A 21,108-nucleotide genomic window follows, 5' to 3' on the forward strand; every position below is an offset into this window, starting at 1 on the left:
CTCAAAAGTAAGGAATGGAGAACAGATTTTAAGTGTGAGAGGTTCTCTCTAAACATGCTTAGCAAGATTCTTGCTATAATTGAGTTGGACAGACCAAAGACAGGATGGGAGCCACAGTCTAGGTCTAGTTGAGAAGAGGGCTCGGAGAACCCTGACTAAAGTTTGGTGATGGAGAGAATCTTCATTAATTTCTTGTTCTTTTCTGTATCTCTAAAGTAGTACTAATCAATAGAAATATAATGAGAGCTACAAATTTAAGATGAATGCAAATATATTATTTTTTTATAGTAGTCAAATTAAGAAAAGTAAAAAGGGACAGGAGAAAATACTTTTAATAATACATTTTGTTTAATTCAATATATCCAACTATTGTCATTTAAGCATATAATAATTTAAAATTATTAGTGAGATATTTTACATTTTTTTCTTTTACCAAATATTGTAAATCTAATAGTGTTTTATACTCACAGTACAACTCAATTCAGAGTAGTCACATTTCAAGAGTTCAAAAACTACATGTGGCTTGTGGCTACCAGTACAGGTCTAAAGGCCAGAAGCAGCTTCACACAAGGTATATAATAAATGTTTATTGAATAGGTAAATGAAAGAACAAGTGCATTAATAATAAATCTATTCACAGAAATGGCAAATTTCTTCTCTCAAGTGTTTACAATGTTCTGTTTCCAAGTTCTACTCTGGAAACATGTATAAACAGAGTATGTATTGCTTGATTTAGGAAGAAATGGATATTGTAAATAATAATACTGCATCACATCTCGAACATCATTTAATTTTTCACTCATCCTTTTTCTATAAATATTCCAAGGTAATGATGGAAAAATATCATAACTATGAGTTTTATACATGAAGGCATTTATGCAACTGGAAGGTTTTTTGGCCAATTAGATATTGTTTTCATCCATTAAAAATGTTTTTGTTAAAGTATAATACCACAATTTTCACACACTGTCTGCAACAGGAATTATTTTAAGTGTCCAATTTTCTTTTGTTTCTTTCACTTCATCACTGGAATCTATGTTGAGTACAGGTGATGGCATTTGGCATTATTTATTCACTACGAAATGTCAGGGCAGTAATAGCTGGGTCTTTCAGCTGGGAACAGGAAGACACTTAGACTTACTGTGCATTGTGTGGCTTCAGAATACTTCTTTCTTCTATTATTGTTTTTCCTTCATCCAGTGTGTTAAACTAAGGAAAAAAGAAGATTTTTTTTCTATTTACTATATAGTCAGGATATGTCTAACTTTCTATGTGCACTGTGAATTCATGCAGCTGTAAAGCTGATCTCCTCCGGTACAATCTATTGTGGTAGTCTCAAAAGCTGTCATTGCTTAGTCAGATCAACTAAATGCCCATTAAAACATCCAACAGTCCAGAGGACTTGTGAAAATATTTATCTGATATTCTGTCTATGTCATATATAGTTTCATTTGACATCTTTATAAATCCAGGTATAAAAGATGGGAATTAGAGAACTAGAACATACTTTAAAACAGGCAAGAGATTACATTTTAGCTCCAGTTGTATTACAGCAAAAGAATACATCTTTCATTCCTTTTCCCCTCACAATTAGATTTCTTGATAGAGACATAAAAATGTTTTTGATTTTACTCTTGAATTTTTTTGGCAAGCTTAACAAAGGCCAAATCAATGCTAAATCAGAGGTATTTACAACATCCACAAATTTAATCCAAAGTGGATACTTAAAAGCTCATATAGATCTAAATGATATTCTCCCAGATGGTGAATTAATGTAATTTTAGCAGGAAGCAAAGTTGCACAAATATGCAGTATTGAGGACTCGCGCTGATTTAATGTATCTGTGCCCACCACGGCACAGATGTTGCTTATCATTTTAGTGCCAGTTGTCTCTGTTTCTCTCTATACCACAAAAGGAAGAATGGGATTTGGAAGTTCAGTAAATTATGATTTATTTTGTTACCAACGACTTGTTAGAAATTAAAGCTTTCTGTGAACTGTGTATTGGTTATATTCTTTCTACAGGGTTTGAAAGGTGACTTGGGTCCTCGTGGTCTACCTGGCCCAAAAGGAGAAAAGGTATTGTGTTTACCCAGCCAAGCCCAACCTTTCTTTAAGAAAACTCTGCCAACCTGTACAGTGACTTCTCATTGATACTGTTTATCTCCTAAAAGCATTTTAAAATTAACCAAAGGCTGTTACATTAATAGCATCTGAATAAGAATAGCCTTTTTGTTCATTTGATTAGTTTGAAAAGACTTAATGCACAATTGCTAGTTGACATTAACTTGTATTTATAAGATTTCCCTTTTCTCACCCTTGCTTAACAGCATTAGGTATTCAATCATCAAATTAGCAAGTGTGACCTGTATTGGAAACCTTTGCCAATAACACTGAGCTGCTGCCATAATGGTGAGGCAAGTGGCTTTTGGAAATAAGCTAATTTTGTATCTCAGTCTTAATCTAACTATTCCATTTTCTGCCACTTTTTCTCATAAAATAAGTTATTTCATAATGACATGTTGGCAACGATCTTGAAAAGGAAATTAAGAAATAGTAAAAAGCAAGGATTGTTTTGAATAAAGTAGTTGGGTGATCCCAATTTGATGAAAATTGTATGTATATGTGTTTTGCAATGTATTTTGTTCTCCATTTTTAGCACGTTTAGAAATCCTTGTCTATCTTCAATATTTATCTCTGTGTTAAAGGTGATCCTGCAAATGAGTTCCCAGTGACTGATTTAAGTCACATCAGTGTTCCCTTAGCAACTGTTGGCTATTTTAATTCAATTGTTCCAAAAACAATACACAATGCTAAGTTTTAACTTTTAAGTTGGCTATATTGAGAAAGGAGAAAGTCCTAAAGATACTCACTGTGAGACTGACTACAGCACCCTGGTACCCCATGCTATATAGTACATGGCCTCCATAATGTGCACCTAAATAAGAACCATGGAAAGGATGTTTGGTCTTTAATGTTTGAGAGTTCTTATGAAATAAATAAAGTTCCTGGGAAAGTAAAGCATGAAGGTGACATAGAAATTGGAAAATAGTGAACTTTTAGATGAACAATTTTTTAAAGATGTTGAATAGTTTGTTGATATATCCACCTGGAAATTTGTATTCACATAGATCAGCAAAGCAATTTTAGTGTTCAAAAATACATAAATATAGGCAAAGCCTCTTACAGTTGGTGGCAAATGCAATGCCAATTCAGCAGAGCTTTAGAAGAGGCCATGGGACTGCTTCTTGCAGCTGGGAGGCATGAAATGGGGAGATCCACTTATTATTTCTGCTGATCCTCATACTAACTTTGTCAGACAAATTGTCTATCGCCATGACACTTCCCAGCTGCTCCATTGGCAAGTAAACATACTTGAAAATATATTATTTCTAATTTTGGATTAGTAGACAAAAGAATAGAAAATTAGATTATTTTAGCTTTCAAAACAAGTCCTGCTGTTGCAAAAAGCACGGAGTATGCAAGCGAAGAGGGATATGATATATTTTCTTTATGCAGAGACTTTTATCAGGATGAAATTCTATTTTTCTATTTTTCAAGATTTATCCCTATATATTACTTCTATCCACCTAGAAATGTATAAATAATGTGCAAAAAGGGACTAGTGGTAATTGTAACTTTTCTTTAATCTATTTTAGGGAGATACCGGACCCCCAGGACCACCAGCCTTACCTGTAAGTATTCTTGAAATCAAAATTCAAAATTGAAATCCATTATTCTGTTTATTATTCATATTACATCAGGACTAAACCAGAATTTAAATCACAGAGTTAAGAATTGAAGGTGACTTCTAGTACATGTAGCCAAACCTCCACATTTTAAAGATTGGGCATCTGCCCACATCAGTGAAATACCTGACCCAAGGTCATACAGGTAGTTACAATAAAAGTCTGGAATCAGTACCTACCCTGAGCAATTTCCTCTATCCTCCATATGGCTCATAATTGTGTCTCCTAAATATTTGATTATACACTCTTAACATCAGGTTTAACGTAAATGGAATCAGATACAGTCCTACTTGTTTCAAAAGCTGTAAAAGGACAGAACAAACTCTAATCACCCAGTGAGTAAAAACAGCTACCTATGGAACTGATAGTTACATTCTCCCAACACTGTCCAAAACCATTGTTATTTTCCTCTATGATTTGCTTCTAAAATTTGCAGATGATAAAATTGCAATATTTTAGTGATAGATTTATGAGAAAAGTTGATAGTGTGCACATAATGAGATTGTTCTCAATCAAATGGTACATCATATATTAAGCACTTAATAATAAATATATGATTCTCTTATATTCAGATATAATTTACTATTACAGACTTTTTTCATTAAAGATTCTTATTTAACTTATGAAAGACTCTAAGCCTAATGGAAAAGAGGACAGTTTTTTTTTTTTTTTAAAGATCTTCTATAGCCTGAGCTCTTTTGAATTTTATGTTGATATTACCTAGTGAGATAAATTAAGCATTTAAGTCAGTAGTATTCAAAGACCTATTCTGATTATAGAAGGTCAGATTTTAAAAAGTATTCTAGTAATCTGGACGGAGCCCTTCCCATTGGCAGAACATAGGAATCTCAAAAACTGTGTGATTTTGATAATATTTATATTTATCTTAGTACTTAAAAATCCCATTATGAAAAATATATTAATAATGTCTTACACAAATAATCGTTACAACTCCCACATAAATGTTTTTTGATATGTAGAAAACCTAAGGAACTAAATAGGTAACTTACTTGGGGATAACTCGTTCAATTTGCAGTGGAATTTTATGCTTTAAGCTTTTATTTTAAGCATGAGAAGAAAGACTATTTGAGAGAAGGTTGTAAGTGCATATTATTCAGTTTTTTTATACTTTATAGAATTTTATTTTATTTTATTTTTTTAAGATGGAGTCTCGCTCTGTCACCCAGGCTGGAGTACAGTGGCGTGATCTCGGCTCACTGCAACCTCCACCTCCCAAGTTCAAGCGATTCTTCTGCCTCAGCCTCCTGAGTAGCTGGGACTATAGGTGCCCGCCACCACACCTGGCTAATTTTTGTATTTTTAGTAGAGACAGGGTTTCACCATATTGGTCAGGCTGGTCTGGAACTCCTGACCTCAGGTGATCCACCTGCCTCGGCCTCCCAAAGTGCTGGGATTACAAAGTGCTGGATTGAGCCACTGCACCCAGCCTTACACTTTGTAGAATTAAAAAAAAATTATTTGGCAGTGATTTAGTTAAACCTGCGCCTTTCTTTGGGACACATGCCTGTTTCTCTTCAACTAAGTTATATGCAGTCATTTAGTTAAACCTGCTCATTTTATGTAAGACACATGCCTGTTTTTCTTCAACTAAGTTGTATAGTCAACTACTCAGTTATCTGATTTCCTTGTCATTTTCAACTCATGTTGAAAGACTGATATGCAATCTACATATATTATTTCACCTGAAATACAATTTTTGCTTCTCAATCAGAAAATTGTATTGAATTACATATATTTTGTGGATGTTTAATAGCAGCCAGCTTCTTTCTGCCAAGGAACACCTTGAAGATACCTCTGCACCATTCAGCTGTCAAGCACTTAGAGATTACAGGCTAATTTCATACTTGTCTAAAAATATGGCAAGGAAAAAACACTATGAAATGAAATGTTTTATTTCATAAAGTAAAATATTCATATTATTGGGGTATTACTATTTTGTATGCTTGACATTACTTTCGTTATTAATATAAATTATCAACTCTTTCCTACAAAATAGGGATAAACTAAAATGAACACCAACTTACAATACACGAAATATTTAACTGATCTTATAATACAGGTTGGTACATTATTAGTTGAAATAATTTATAATAGTCTTTGAGGATGCCCAAATGACTAACTGCATTATATTTGGATTAAATGAAGCAGTGATATATTGGAGTCAATAAACAGAGTTCATCCATAATTGTTCTCAAAACTAGCTCCACACTAAAATCTACTGAAGAATTTAACAAAGTACCAATATTGGCGCTCCACCCTCAGAAATTCCAATTCAATCAACCTGATGTGGGACAAGTATATTTTAAAAGCTCCCTGAGTGGATCTAAACATGCAGCAGGAGTTGAGAACCGTTATTTATGGGAACTAGAATGGGAAAAGCTTTCTTCCTACTCAAAGAAATTATATTAGATTGTTGAAGAAGTCCAATTTTCATTTGAAATCCAACTTAATACATAGCAATAAAGAACTATCTCCTTCCATTAGGGAGGCATACTAGTAAAATGAAGTTAAGATTGAACTCTGCTTCATTAAATGGAGAGAATTCGGGCTAGGAAGATACCTTTAATTACAACCTTCATCTAAATGTCCAGGTACTCCTGTGGGCTTGGGTGCCTTTAATGCTTCTTAAAATTTCGTGTACGTAGGAACACTCAGGGTCTTGTTCAAATGCATATTTTTATTCCTAGTCTGATGTGAGATCTGAGCTGCTACATTTCTAGCAAGCCCCAAGGGAGTCAGATGCTACTGGTTGTTGCACTACACTGGTCACAAGGGCTTAGCACCCTCTTCCCAGCTAGCTGCCTTTTCCCATAGATCAGTGGTTCTCTATCACATCCTGGCTAATATGCCATCTCTACTAAAAATACAAAAGTTAGCTAGGCATGGTGGTGTGCACCTGTAGTCTCAGCTACACTCAGGAGGCTGAGTCAGGGGAATTGCTTGAACCTGGGAGGCGGAGGTTGCGGTGAGCCGAGATGGCACCACTGCACTCCAGCCTGGCGACAGAGCGAGAGAGACTCCGTCTCAAAAAAAAAAAAAAAAAAAAAAAGAAGATGAATGGTTCTCTATCTGGACTGCACATTGCAATTACCCAAGGTGCTTTTAAAATTCTGATTCCCAGACTGCACCACATACCAATAAAGCCAGAATCTCTAGGGAGGGACTCAGGCAACAGTTGTTTGAGATTTTTCCCAAGCAGTTCTGATGTGCAGCCACGCTTGAGAACTAAGGCTCTGAAAGCATGTCTAATACTCTTCTTTACAGCTTTCTCTTATAGATCTTAGCAAAATTTTGGAATTACTCATTACACTAGTATTTGTATCAAAAACACCCAACCTGATTACTTTCAGGAGCTTCCAGGAGAGGCCAGCCTTCCTAGTCATACCTATGATTTGCTTCCTGATTACTTCATTATAGAGGATAGATGAACGTCCATCTCCACATTTACAAGCTACTAGCAAGTCTAACAGTAATCCTTCTTGAGAAGGACAACCAGTATTGACAACTCAGGATACAGAATTCCAGAAATTCTCAAAGCACACACAGCTGAACTGCCCAGAATAACTAACGGGGAAGAGCTGAACACGTTTCCCCCTTCTAAGCCATACAGTCTTTATTTGCTTTACTTTTATTCATATTTTGTTTAATAAGAAATTAATAGACATAGTAATTGAGCACACTGTACTACTGAGTTTACTGATGCAGGGGCAATCCTTTATGATGTTTTGGGGGAAGTATTTTTTTTTTTCTCTTTTGAGACAGGGTTTTACTCTGTTGCCCAGGCTGAAGTACAGTAGCCCCATCACAGCTCACTGTAGCCTTGACTTCATGGGCTTAAGTGATCCACCCACTTCAGCCTCCCAAGTAGCAGGGACTACAGATGGTAGGCACCATGCCTAGCTAATTTAAAAAAAAAAAAAAAAAAAAAAAAAAAAAAACAGAGACAAAGTCTTGCTGTGTTGCCCAGGCTGGTCTTAAACTCCTGAGCTCAAGTGATCTACCTCCCTTGGCCTCCCAAAGTACTGGAATCACTGAGAAAAGGCAGGAACCACTGGGTCCAGCTGGGATTATGTTTATTGTTGTTATTTTTGTGTCCCTGTGTATTCTTGTGCTTTTAGTACTTAAAATATTTTTTAATCACAGAACCTGTTCATCAAAAATATCTGATACATAAAACCATCTATTTCATTAAATGTTACTTTTGTTGCTTATTTATACTTTCTCTTATAACTGGTTGAGTCTATATATAATTGGGTCTCAGTGGAAGAGAGAGAATAAAGAAGTGAGGGAGACCAAGTTTAAAAAGGAGTATGAAAAGGTAAAATTGAGGAAATGGTGTGAAACACAGACTGCAGTCCTAGAAACAGTTTGATTTGTTAGGTTCAGCTGCAATAGCTTTTACCCTTTGTTTCACCTCTCCCTTCCTACCACCTGAAAGTATTCTTACTGCCAGTGACCAGTGCTTCCTCACTCTCTAATATGTAAGAAACCGATTAATAAGAAAGCCAACCAAAATGGTGCTGCAGTTTGCAAATGCCGAATGCAATGTACCCCTTAATTATTTGAGGAAATGGGACCCCATTCAAAACTCCATGGTTGAATCCCTTTGATAACATTTGAATCCTTCTATAGATTCATGTTCACAAGTCACATGGAAAATACTCCAATGTGACTGCCTTGGGGGAAAAAAATAAGAAGAAAAGAGAAATCTGAAGCCTGTAAAAATGTCATGGAGGTTAAAGTGATATTTATGGCCTTAATTGTCACTTACACCCTTTAACCTTTAAATACTCTGTCAATCTACTTGACTTGAAAAAAATAGAATTATACTTTTTGTTATGACATTAATAAACTTACAAATCTTCTTATATAGACTTTCCAGATTATTCTAACAACAAAAGATCAAGAAATAAATTCAAGAACAAATTTGTGAATCTATAATTGGAGTGTCTAGAAAGTATTTTGTAAAACAGTGGCCAAGAAGCTTCCCTTAATACTTTTTTTAAACAAAATTTCATCTAGAGATATGGAAAAAAGAAAAGAAACACTTTCAGCCCAGAAGGTGGGAATGTGGTTGAATTACACACACAAAAAAAGAAAGACTAAAAATCCATGCTTGCCACCATAAACCCACCTTCATGTATGTCTTGCTAGGAATATTTTCAGCAAATACAGTTAGTTGAAAATAAAAAAATTAATGAAATATCCATTTAATGAAATATCTGATTTCTTTTCAGCCACTTTTTGGAAGATACCAAATTCACTAATTAGTTTGGTACTAACAACTATTTTGTTAACAAAATAAGCCATTATAGCAGCTTATAATAATTTTAAAGTTCTAAAGAATTAAATATGAGATTCTTCTACTTGATTTAAATTAATTAACTGATTATTCCTCCCTTATCCTTTTTATATTTCAAACTGATAACCATTTTAAAAATAATACATCTTGTTAGATTCTAAGTAATAATAATATCAATAATGAATGGTAGACATTTATTCAGTGTTATGTAATATTTAAACCAAACCTTAAACAACCCTGTGAGGTATAAAATGATTATTACCACATTGTACATAAGGGCACTGAGGACGAGAATATCTAAGTAACTTATCCAGGGTTCACAGATGTTACATAACACAGCTAATATTCAAATGCCCATTTATCTGACTCTTAAAACCTAAGCTATTAACTTCTGCAAGCATTATTTAAATCTCGTTTAAAAAGTAATTTAAAAAAAAAAGAAGTGTTCTAAACTATTACAAAAATTAAAAATTTTAAGTCACGTCAGGCATGGTGGCTCATACCTCTAATCCCAGCACTTTGGGAGGCCAAGGCAGGCACATCACTTGAGGTCAGGATTTTGAGACCAGCCTGGTCAACATGGTGAAACCTCATCTCTACTAAAAATACAAAAGAAAAAAGAAAAAAAATTAGCCGGGTTTGGTGATGGATGCCTGTAATCCCAGCTACTCAGGAGGCTGAAGTGGGAGAATTGCTTAAAGCTGGGAGGAGGTTGCAGTGAGCTGAGATTGCACCGCTGCACTCCAGCCTAGGAGACAGAGCAAGACTGTGTCTAAAATAAATAAAATAAAATAAAATAATTTTATCTTGAAGCCAAAATTCAGAAAAATTCAAGTGCTTAGCAGAGATAGGGCAGAAGTATAAATGTGTGATGCAGCCCAGTGTAAGATAATACAGTGTGCTTGGGGTTAGGGACCAGGATAGTTTTGTTTATCTCAAAGTATCAAATTCAAATTAAAAACTACTTAGAGATTGATTAATGCAGAATATAAGCATACTTTGGAGATATTACAGGTTCAGTTCACTACCACTGCAGTAAAGCAAATCACCCAATTTTGCTTTAAATGTATATAAGAGTTATATTTATACTATACCATATCCTTTATGTGCAATTTATATTGTGCAAAAACAATCTTACACATTTTAATTAAAAAACACTTTGTTGCTAAAATATGCTAATGATCATCTGAGGCTTCAGCGAGTTGTAATCTTTTTGCTGGTGGAGGGTCTTGCCTCCCTACTGACGGCTGCTATCTGATCAGGGTGGTAGTTGCTGAAGATTGGGGTGGCTATGGCAATTTCCTAAAATAAGATGAAAATGAAGTTTGCCACATTAATTGACTTTTCCTTTCATGAAAGATTTCTCTGTAGCATGTGATGCTGTTTAGTAGTAGCTGTTTTACCCACAGAACTTCTTTTGAAATTGGAGTCGGTCCTCTCAAATGCTACTGTTACTTTATCAACTAAATATATATAATATTTCAAATCTTCCTTGTCATTTCAACAATGTTCACAGCACTTTCACCAGGAGTAGATTTCATCTCAGAAAAGCATTTTCTTTGTTCATCCATAAGAAGCAACTCTTCATTTATTCAAGCTTACCATGTGATTGCAGTAATTCAGCCACATCTTCAGGCTTCACTTCTAATTCTAGTTCTCTTGCTATTTCTACCACATCTGCAGTTACTTCCTCCACTTACATCTTAAACCCCTCAGAGTCGTCCGTGGAGTTTGGAATCAACCTCTTCTAAATTCCTGTTAATGTTGAGATTTTGACCTCCTCCATGAATCACAAATGCCTTTAATGGCATGTAGAATGTCGGTTTTCCATTTATTTTGCCCAGGTTCATCAGAGGAAGCACTATCTATGGCAGCTATAGCCTTACAAAATGTATTTCTTAAATAACGAGTCTTGAAAGTCAAAATTACTCCTTCACCCATGGGCTGAAGAATGGATGTTGTGTTAGCAGGCATGAAAACGACATTCATCTCCTTGTACATCTCCATCAGAGCTCTTGGGTTACCAGAGGCATTGTCAAAGAGCAGGAATATTTTGAAAGAAATATTTTTTTTCTAAGCAGTGGTATCAACAGTGGGCTTCTTCAGTAAACCATGCTATAAGCAGATGTGCTGTCATCCAGGCTTTGTCATTCCATTTATAGAGCACAGGCAGGGTAAATGTAGCAGAACTCTTTTTCAGAATGGGTGTTGGCTTTAACTTAAAGTCACAAACTGCATTATCTCCTAGCTAGAGAGTTAGTCTTTCCTGTAAGGCTTTGAAGTCAGGCATTGACTTTTCCTCTCTACCTATGAAAGTCTCAGATGGCATCTTTAACTGCTTTGTCGACATTGAAAACCCATTGCGTGGTGTGGCTACCTTCATTGAAGATCTTGGATAACTTGCTACAGCTTCTACATCAGCACTTAATGGCTTCATTTTGTACTTTTATATACTGAAGATGGCTTCTTTCCTTAAACATCATGAACCAACTTCTGCTAGCTTCAAACTTTTCTTCTGCAGCTTCCTCACCTCTCTCAGCCTTCACAGAATTAAGAGGCAAGGGCTTGCTCTGGATTAGGCTTTGATTTAAGGGAATGTTGTGGTTTAAGGGAATGTTGTGGCTGTTTGGGTCTTTTATCCAGATCTTTAAGTCTTTCTTCATATCAGCAATATGGCTGTTTTGCTTTCTTGTCATTTGTGTATTCACTATAGTAGCACATTTAATTTCCTTCAAGAAGTTTTTCTTTGCATTCACAACTTGGCTGTTTGGCTAGAGGTACCTAGCTTTTGGTATATCTCAGCTTTCAGTATGCTTTCCTCACTAAGTTTAATCGTTTTTAGCTTTTAATTGAAAATGAGAGATGTGCAACTCTTCCTTTCATTCAAACACTTTGAGGCCATTGTATAGTTATTAATTGACCTAATTTCAACATTGTTGTTCCTTAGGAAATAGGGATGCCCAAGTAGAGGGAGAGGACAGAGAAATGGCTAGTCAGTGGAGCAATCAGAACATACATTCTCTCTCTCTTCCCTTTCTGGAATGCTGATGGCAGATATGTTAGATTTTCAATAATGTCCCACTTGTCCAAAACTCTGTTCATTTTTTTCCCATCTAATTCCATCTTCTTGGGAATGGATCATTTCCAATAAGCCCTTGTCAAGCCTACTCTTGCTTTGTTCATTTCCATTCTGCTGTTAAGACTATCATGTGAATTTTTTAGTACAGATATATATTTTTAAGCTATTGAAGTTTGTTTTATATTAAATAGTGTCTATTTCTCTGCTGATATTTCCTATCTTTTCATTCATTATGAGCATGTTTTCCTTCCTGACCTTGGGAATAGTTTTAATAGCTACTTTAAAATCTTTCCAGGCACGGTGGCTCATTCCTGTAATCCCAGCACTTTAGGAGGCCGAGGTGGGTGGATCACCTGAGGTTGGGAGTTTGAGACCAGCCTGACCAACATGGAGAAATGCCATCTCAACTAAAAATACAAAAATTAGCCAGGCATGGCATGCCTAGCTACTTAGGAGATTGAGGCAGGAGAATCATTTGAAACTGGGAGGTGGAAGTTGCAGTGAGCCAAAATCGCACCACTACACTCCAGCCTGGGTAACAAGAGTAAGACTCTGTCTCAAAAAAAAAAAAAAAAAAATATATATATATATATATATATATATATATATATATATATATATCTTTCTCCAATCATTCTATCATCTGAGTAATATCAAGTTGTTCTTTGTTGATTTTCTTTTCTCCTTAGAATGGATTATGTTTTGGTGCTTACTTGTATGGCAAGTAATTTTTTATTGTACTTTGGATACTAAGTTCCATTTTTTCTGAAGAGCTTTAATACATTTTTAAGGCAGGCAGTTAAATTGGCTAGACTCACATAGCAAACTCTGTTTCTCCTACAGCTGGCAACAGCTGAAATCCCAGTTTTGTTATTTTAAGCTAAGCTGAACTACTTGCAGTTTGCACTGTGTATGTTTGGTTTGGAGTCAGCCAGAGATTTGGGGAGAGCTTATATGCAGAATTTGGGACTTCCTTCCTTATTTCAGGATTTGACAAACCAACCCCACTTTACTTTGCAGGAATTGCATATGACCTAAACTCTGTCGTCGGGTTTTTCAATCCAGCAAGTCTATAGGCTTTTTATTTAGCCAACCCGTGACCCAGACTTGAGCCTGTCCTCAGACTAAACATCTCAAAAACAGAAAACTGACTCCATGCTGTTTAATTTTTCTGAATGTTGACTCCCCTCCAGTATCTGCCTGTTTTTGTTGAGCTTCCAGTGTCTTCACATAGTTGTTCTATATGTAGTTCAGTATTTATAGTTGTTATCTGTGAGTATGTTGATTTAATATAACTCCTAGGCCATCCTGGAAGCCCCCCCTTTTTCTATACGATGCTGAATAACTTATAATTTACTTAGATATCTTGCTCCTATAAACATAAATGAGTTAGCCTTCACATTTCTTTACTTATTCTATTGACCTTGCCTTCAAAATATATCTAGAATCTGACCAATTCTCACACCTCTGCTATTACCACTTGGTCCTAGTTACCATTATAAATCTCTTGAGTATTTCAATAGCCAATTAATGGTCTCCCTCCTTCTCCCTTTGCTCTTCTTGCATGATTTACACAAGAAGCCAGAATGTTCCTTGTCATTCTTCTTTCCGGAATCTCCAGTGCTTCCCCACGTAATTAAATAAAACCCAAATTCCATACAATGGCCTCCAAAGTCTTACAGGATTCAACTCTCATTGCATTTCTGACTTCATCTCATTTTCTTCTCTTTCTTTCTGATGTTACTCCACAACAAAGTAATTTTTCCAGAAAATTGCCCAATATTCTATTTTTTTTTTTTAAAGCAGAGTGCTGGCCAATTAGAATAAATGGATTGTTCTGATTCAGTGCACTGGTGCTGCTTGCATTTTCAGGCTTGCAGTGAAGAGTGAATGACTATTAAGTTTTAATTCCTGTGATTTGTCTAGTGAGTATGATACAAAGTTTAAATTAAAATAAGTCTTTAATCTATAGTTGTAGATTTTACCATGTCTTGCCTTATTCATTTTTTCATTTCTCAGCATCTTGTTAAACTCATGGACGGTAAAATTTAGCATTCTTATCAATAAAAATGTGAAATAACTTGCTATAAATTTGAGATTTATGCTTTCAGTAGCACAAATGAAGCTAAATACAGTCAAATAGTGCAGTGATTCAGCTGAAATTCTCTAAGCAGCTGGCTTATTAACAACAAAGAAAAATTCCCTTATAAATATGCTTTTCATATATATGTACTAACTTTTTGAAATTCCACATTTTAAAAATATCACCAAATCACATTTTTTCAAAAGGTATTTGGGTTCTACCACATCTGGAATGGCCATATTGCTAATAGCATTGTCATGTATTCAGTTGCAGTAATGATGGATTAGAAAAAGCACTTTTGAATAATCTGTTAAAGGATGAAAATTCCTTTCTAAATTATTTAAATCTATTAACAAAACTCTATTCAGAATCAGAATTTTTTAAAGATACTATATTCTGATTGTGAGAAAACATAATACTTAATGTCAAGATGACACTTAACCAGTGAGTTACTGGTTAACTTAAATTATCTCTTTTGTTGATATTTATGATTTACAAGGCAGACATGTGTGAGCTAAAACCAATGCTGAATAAGAAAAATGTATTTATCATAAGTATACAAATTTATTTGATCAAATATAATGTATCCAAGATCATAATGAAAATCTGATAAATGATTCTGAAATATGAAGATGTTGACATAAAAATCCTCTATTAAAGGTACATATTTCATGGTTTAATCATGTTATTTGAATAATGGCATTTTATATTAGCTTTTCCTCTCATGTTGAAATATTAGTTGTAAATCATTACATTCAAATACTCAATTACACTAAGCACAAATTCTTTGGTTATATGGCATCTGTTGTTAAAACCTTAATTTTATATAAATGTAGTGTGTCTTTATATATAACTTCATAAAATTGTGTATGTTCTATAGCCTTCCAATTACACACTATTGCCAGATTCTCCTCAATTAAATATATAATGCTTTTTTTACAGTGAAGTTTTACTGAAATACATTACTAAGTCTTCAGAAGCAAGACAGGGACTATGAGTGAAATGAGACAGTTGGCTAACATCTCCATCTCCTTTTCTCTTCCGTCCTTTGCATGTCATGTCAGAGGAGAGACAGGTGAAGGAAGGTAGAACAGTGCTATTTCATGTAATATATCCACTAATTTTAGTTCCTAGGAAAATGACTGTGTTGCTCTGGCCCTGTCTCTTTGGGGAGTTATTAAATACTCATCCAGATGGCACCAAATGTTTATGCAGAAGCCAAAGGTTAAGTCTGTCAACAGCAGAAGTGCCTTAGACATGCTTACTAAATGATACTTAAATACCAGTTCCTTGGGGCCCAGATAAATCCAGCTTAAGTGAGAAATTAGGCACAGAGAGGGTGCATAGCTTTTACTCTAAGAAAACTACCTTAAATACCATAAGCAATGGAGAGAAAATCTCAGCTGGTCATTTATAAATCAAATGACATTCAATTAGCAGATGGCCCTGATGCACAAGAGATCATATAGTATTCACATGGGGGAATCGTTGAAATAATTCTTTTTCTAAGTTGGTGTGTACAGGAAACAAAAATAATTGCTCGGTAAGTGATATGGTCCCTTTCCTCCCTTCCTCTTTTACCCACTCACTTAGTTGAATGCTTACTGTGTGCCAGATACTGTGTTAAGCACTGCAGGCACAGAAACAAACAATAGTCACTGTCGTTGCATTCAGAAAACCTGCATGGTTTAAGAAAAAGCAAACAATTGGTTTAAGTTGATCATTTTAAAAATGGTCATTTGTGAATTGTGTATAAAAAGTTTACAAGTATTTATACAACTGTAGTTATGTTCATATTATACAGACATCTAATTATTTCAGAGAAAATTATTTTTTACCAGAATTCTTGTGTTGTAATTTAAAGTTATTAACTTTAAATACATTTGAATCACAGGCTCAACTACTAAATAATGCTTTCTTATTAAAATTCCTAAGCAACTATAACAATCTCTTTTTAGGTGAATAAAATAGAAAGGTTCTTGTTATATGCCCACAGAGCGTAATTCCTCTTTCCATTCTGACTAGAATAAATATATGTTCTATAGCCTATATGTATTATAAATATTTATATGTACATATAAATGTATGTATTATAGCATAGTAATTAACAGGCTATTCAATTTAAGATTATTTTAAATTCCTCACATATCAAAATCTGAGTTATTTAGATACTTTATGAGTTGCCTAAATTTGAATCAACACTATTAGTTTTCTAAAGTTGCATAATTTATATTTAGTTCATTGTTAGTTTTCTGAAACCAGTGATCCAACTCAGTATTGGGATTTCTGAGGTACTAATCTGCCAGTAGAAAGAAGGCAGTTGAAATATTTTTAAAAATCAGTCCTTTTTTCTTTAATTTGTGGGCAAAAGACATGTAAGGGAATTAGTTGATTAAAATATAAGTTATTTTTCTATATTACAAAGCTATTTTTATCTACTCTGTGAAGAAATACTGGTGAGTTGATGCTTAAAGCCCTGGAAATATTTATGTTTTAGCCTCAGGGAAGATTTATGTTTTGGAAGAACTTACAGTTGGTTCGTTCGACATGGAGGTGATTTATATCTCTTTCATTAGATGAATAATTTGAGAACAGCTCCTTCTGCCCTTCTGTTTATAGTTTGCTTCTGTTTCAAAAGGCATTTTAAATTGTTTTCATCAAAAGTCCAAATTATGCATTTTAAACCCCAATCAGTAAAACTTTCTTTCCTAAAAGTGCTATGCATTGACAATTTGTGACTTCTACAAAAGAGTTATTTTATTTCATGTTGAAATATTTAGCAATCTGGAAAAATAAATTAAAATGTATTTTAACTGCCATTAGAAAATTATAAAATGGGTAAGCCTTTTGAAAAATTATATGCAGCAAAGCATATATTTATTTCAGCCATAAATCTACATTAAAATTAGTTTAATTCAATTATATTCTAAGCATTTAAAAATCTTTTGGTAATGCCTTATATTGATATATTAAATGGAACTAAAAAATGATTGGTCTCTAAAAAGGATTAGAATTATATTAATTCCAATTAACTGATTTTAACAAACCAAAAACCCATGCAGCTTAGCTCAGGAATTATACAGATCAAAGAACCAGGCTACCTGAGTTTGAACCTGACCATGTTTCTTGACCTTTCTGTGTCATCTATAAAATGGGATACTAATATTTCCTATTGCATAGTGTTGTAGTGATGATTAAGTGAGTTAATATATGTAAAGATTTTAGAACAATGCCTGGCTTCTAGTAAATACTATTTAACTCTTAGCTATTGTTGTTATTGTTAGTTAATATGCTAAATGTGAATGGCAAAAATATCAGTAGCAATGAACCTAAAGTACTTTATGAAATAATTGCTGACAAATGTTTAAAGAGCACTTTTATAAAATTGCAGGGTTTTTATGGGTAGAATACCTTCATCTTAAGAAAACTGTTAACTATAAACTGAATTCTAAGTGTTCCCTTTACAACCAGTATAACCTTCATGAGGATAGGAACCATGTCTATCTTATTTACAACTGTATCCCCAGAGACTAAAAGTACTTGATGTAGTATAGGTACTCAATAAATATATCTTCTTCATAGGTAGAGGAAATAAATATTTTTCACTGACAAACATATTATTAAAGTAAAATATCATCCAATCCTACAGTGAAAATATCTGCAGAAAACTGTAACGTAACGTACTTGGATATCATAGTGAGGAGGCGATTCCTTCTTTCTAGCTACCAAACCTAATTAATTTAGGACAGGTGGTCACCTTCTCCCATATTAAAAATTTTCAGCAATAACAGTCTTGATGTCACTTACTACCCCTGATTATTTTTGATCAATTTGAAAGTCATGCTTTTTGTGGGAAACAGGAATTATCTCCTTAATTAAAGACTCCTATTATCTGTTCATTATTCTGCAGACGTGAACAAAAGCTTTATATAGCTTAACCCATTACTAAAGTCATCTTTTGCAAAATAGAGAAACACTGAATATAAGGCCAGGAAACCAGATTCTATCCTTAAATATGCAACTATTTTGTTTTTTGGTTTTTTTTTTTTTTTGAGGCAGAGTCTCGCTCTGTCGCCCAGGCTGGAGTGCAGTGGCCGGATCTCGGCACACTGCGAAATCCGCCTCCCGGGTTCACGCCATTCTCCTGCCTCAGCCTCCCCAGTAGCTGGGACTACAGGCGCCCGCCACCTCATCCGGCTAGTTTTTTGTATTTTTTTTTTTAGTAGAGACGGGGTTTCACTGTGTTAGCCAGGATGGTCTCGATCTCCTGACCTCGTGATCCGCCCGTCTCGGCCTCCCAAAGTGCTGGGATTACAGGCTTGAGCCACCGCGCCCGGCCAATATGCAACTATTTTGATTTATTTACTTATTTTACCTTGAGCATATCACTTAGTAATATGTAAGGGTCAGACAGAATGTTATTAAGGTCTTTTTCAACTCTAAAATTCTGTTATTTTCTCTTTTACCTTTCCTAAGGAATTCTATTTCCTTTAGTTGTATACCATCTAATATCTATCTCCTTAATAATATTGTTCTTTTCCTTAAATTCCCTCTATTTTATCACATTATTTTAAAACGATAGAGAATAAATATAAGGAATAGTTAAGTCAGACACATGCCCAATGTAGAGAAAGGATTAGACTTACCAGTGTCAAGAACTGTAAAAGATATGAGATTTTACCCAACTTGAATAATAACAACTTAGCCTGCCACAGTTTCATCAATCCTGGCAGAAGACATGAAACTTCTGAGTCAGAGAAAAAGGCATTATTACTAATGGCAGCAAACAGCGTGAGCCTTATGTTTGTTTTGGTTGCCCTTGCCCCTAGGTACCAGAAACAACCCAGGTAGCTGCTACATATTCAGTGGGTTTGCATCACAGCAGAGTAGGGAAGCTGAATTTTTTAAAAATGGACTGCAGGCAAACTTGCCCTTTGCCAAAAGGGAGATATTATCTTTAACATTCTAAACAGTAAGCAAATCTACCCTTGCTTTGCAGCATAAACATCCTTTAAAAGATAGACCAGAACAAAAGGGTGGTTAGTACCTCCCTCATAAGACATGCAGAAGCACAAAAGACTCAGGGAAAGACCCATTGTCTCTCAACAATATCCATTCTTCATTTCTATACTGTCTTGGTGTCTGGCAAATTTTTTGTGAGTATATCACTCCATTAACACTCTGATCAATATTATCAATAGAGACTGTGACCAAAACTATTCAATTTGTCTCATATAGCATTTAATTAAAGGCTACTGTTAACAGAACGCCAAGCAAGTAGATGAGGCCAGCCTGCACTATTGATCTCAACCCTGTCCCCCAGGATCCCAAACTCAAACAGCTGAATAGATCCCATAAATCGTCCAAGTCTATCTTAGAAAGCCAGATGATTTGCTCCCTACATTTCTGAATTGGCCTTTCTGTTTGTCTTGAGGCATTAATCCAGGAACATCAGCAAGGACAAGGACATTTTTTATAAAACTACAACAGACTCAGTGTGTCTCCTACTTTGGCCCAAGCGGGCAACCATAAGGATACTGAGCTAACAGTGTACTAAACCAAGTCGTCTTTAACTTTTTTTATTTAGGACCATGTCAAGGGAATAAGAATATCCAACTGGCAGAGCCAGAATTAAGTTTGAATCCTCCAGATTTCCTTTTGGCTAAGTTTCCACCCTACAGGTATAAAGATAGTTCAGAACCTAGAGCAGTTAGTGCCTTACTCACAAGACGAATAGAAATGCAAAAGACTCAGAGCGTTGTTGCCAACAACCAACTGTTTTGCATTGCATTTATTTATGAAAAAATCTTAGCAAATGTTGCTCTTTTGTTTACTATGGCTAACTATACCACTGACTCATTCAGCTTACAGTCAGCTCTAGTCCCAGAGTACCTTTTTTCTGGTGTTTTGCTATTCTTACTTCTCTTCAGTCTATACTGTTGATTTTTCATTCCATTTCTTGAAATTCCACATTTGTCATTTGTTTTGGTTTGTTTTTTTTTCTGGCATTTCTAATTCTTTCTATTTTCCCTGTTATTGCCTTCCCTATTTTTCAAATTTTCTCATTGAGTTTCTTGTTTTCTGAGAGTACCATTCAGACCTTCTATTCCATCTGTTGTAGGCAGCTTTCTAAGCCATCTGCAAAATTCCCATTCTGTGACTACCTTTATTTATTTTTTTTTTTTTCTGAGTTGATTCCACTGCCGCTTCTTTTCCTTGTCGTCTCATTTCTTGGTTTTACTCCTTCATTTATGTGAACATATCTTTAAACAAATTATGGAAAAAATTTGAAAGGAAGGTACGTCTTCTGGGATTTTACACGTCTAAAAATGTTTTGTTTTGTTTTTTCACTTTCACACGTGATTGATAGTTTATCTGAGCATAGAATTCTTGCTGCAAAATTATTTCCCTAAGAATTATAAAGATTTTTCTCGAGTGTCTTCTACCACATGCTGCTGCTGAGAAGTCTAAGGCCTATGGATTCTTTTTCGTCTTGGGTTCCCAAGAAGGCAGAAAACAAGAATAGTGGTGTCTGCCTTATTTATCATTCTTCTCCTGAAACTTCATTCAACAAAGCAGAAGGAAGTGACGTTTTCTGTGTTTCCTTTCTGGTTAAGTAGAACTACACTTACCTCTTCTCCTTCCCCTGTGCCTTGTGATTCATGATTGAGCCCTAGGATCTATGAGAGCATCTCCTGATGTGTAGTGATGAAGCAGTTGATATTTAGACACTCTTCTCCTAATAGAGCCTACTTTTCAGACCATTGTCTTGTGTGAACTCAACAATCCTTATACTATTGCAATCTTAATACTCCCGAGAAAATGGATGCTTCTGGCAGAAAGGAGGAAGACCAATAGAAAGAAGTTAAAAAGA

The 21,108-nt window shown here is 34.9% G+C and overlaps 1 protein-coding gene across 1 annotated transcript in view; it reads left to right on the forward strand.

Annotated features, from left to right (window-relative positions):
• Positions 1-21,108, forward strand: part of COL19A1 (collagen type XIX alpha 1 chain) — a 344,672-nt gene that overhangs the window by 166,354 nt on the left and 157,210 nt on the right. The window contains exons 13-14 of the mRNA XM_010371596.2: positions 2,026-2,079; positions 3,660-3,695. Of these exons, the coding sequence (XP_010369898.2) occupies positions 2,026-2,079; positions 3,660-3,695 (90 nt within the window). The remainder of the gene's footprint in view (positions 1-2,025; positions 2,080-3,659; positions 3,696-21,108) is intronic.

This window comes from Rhinopithecus roxellana, chromosome 4 (genome assembly GCF_007565055.1).
Source record: "Rhinopithecus roxellana isolate Shanxi Qingling chromosome 4, ASM756505v1, whole genome shotgun sequence".
Taxonomy (NCBI): domain Eukaryota; kingdom Metazoa; phylum Chordata; class Mammalia; order Primates; family Cercopithecidae; genus Rhinopithecus; species Rhinopithecus roxellana.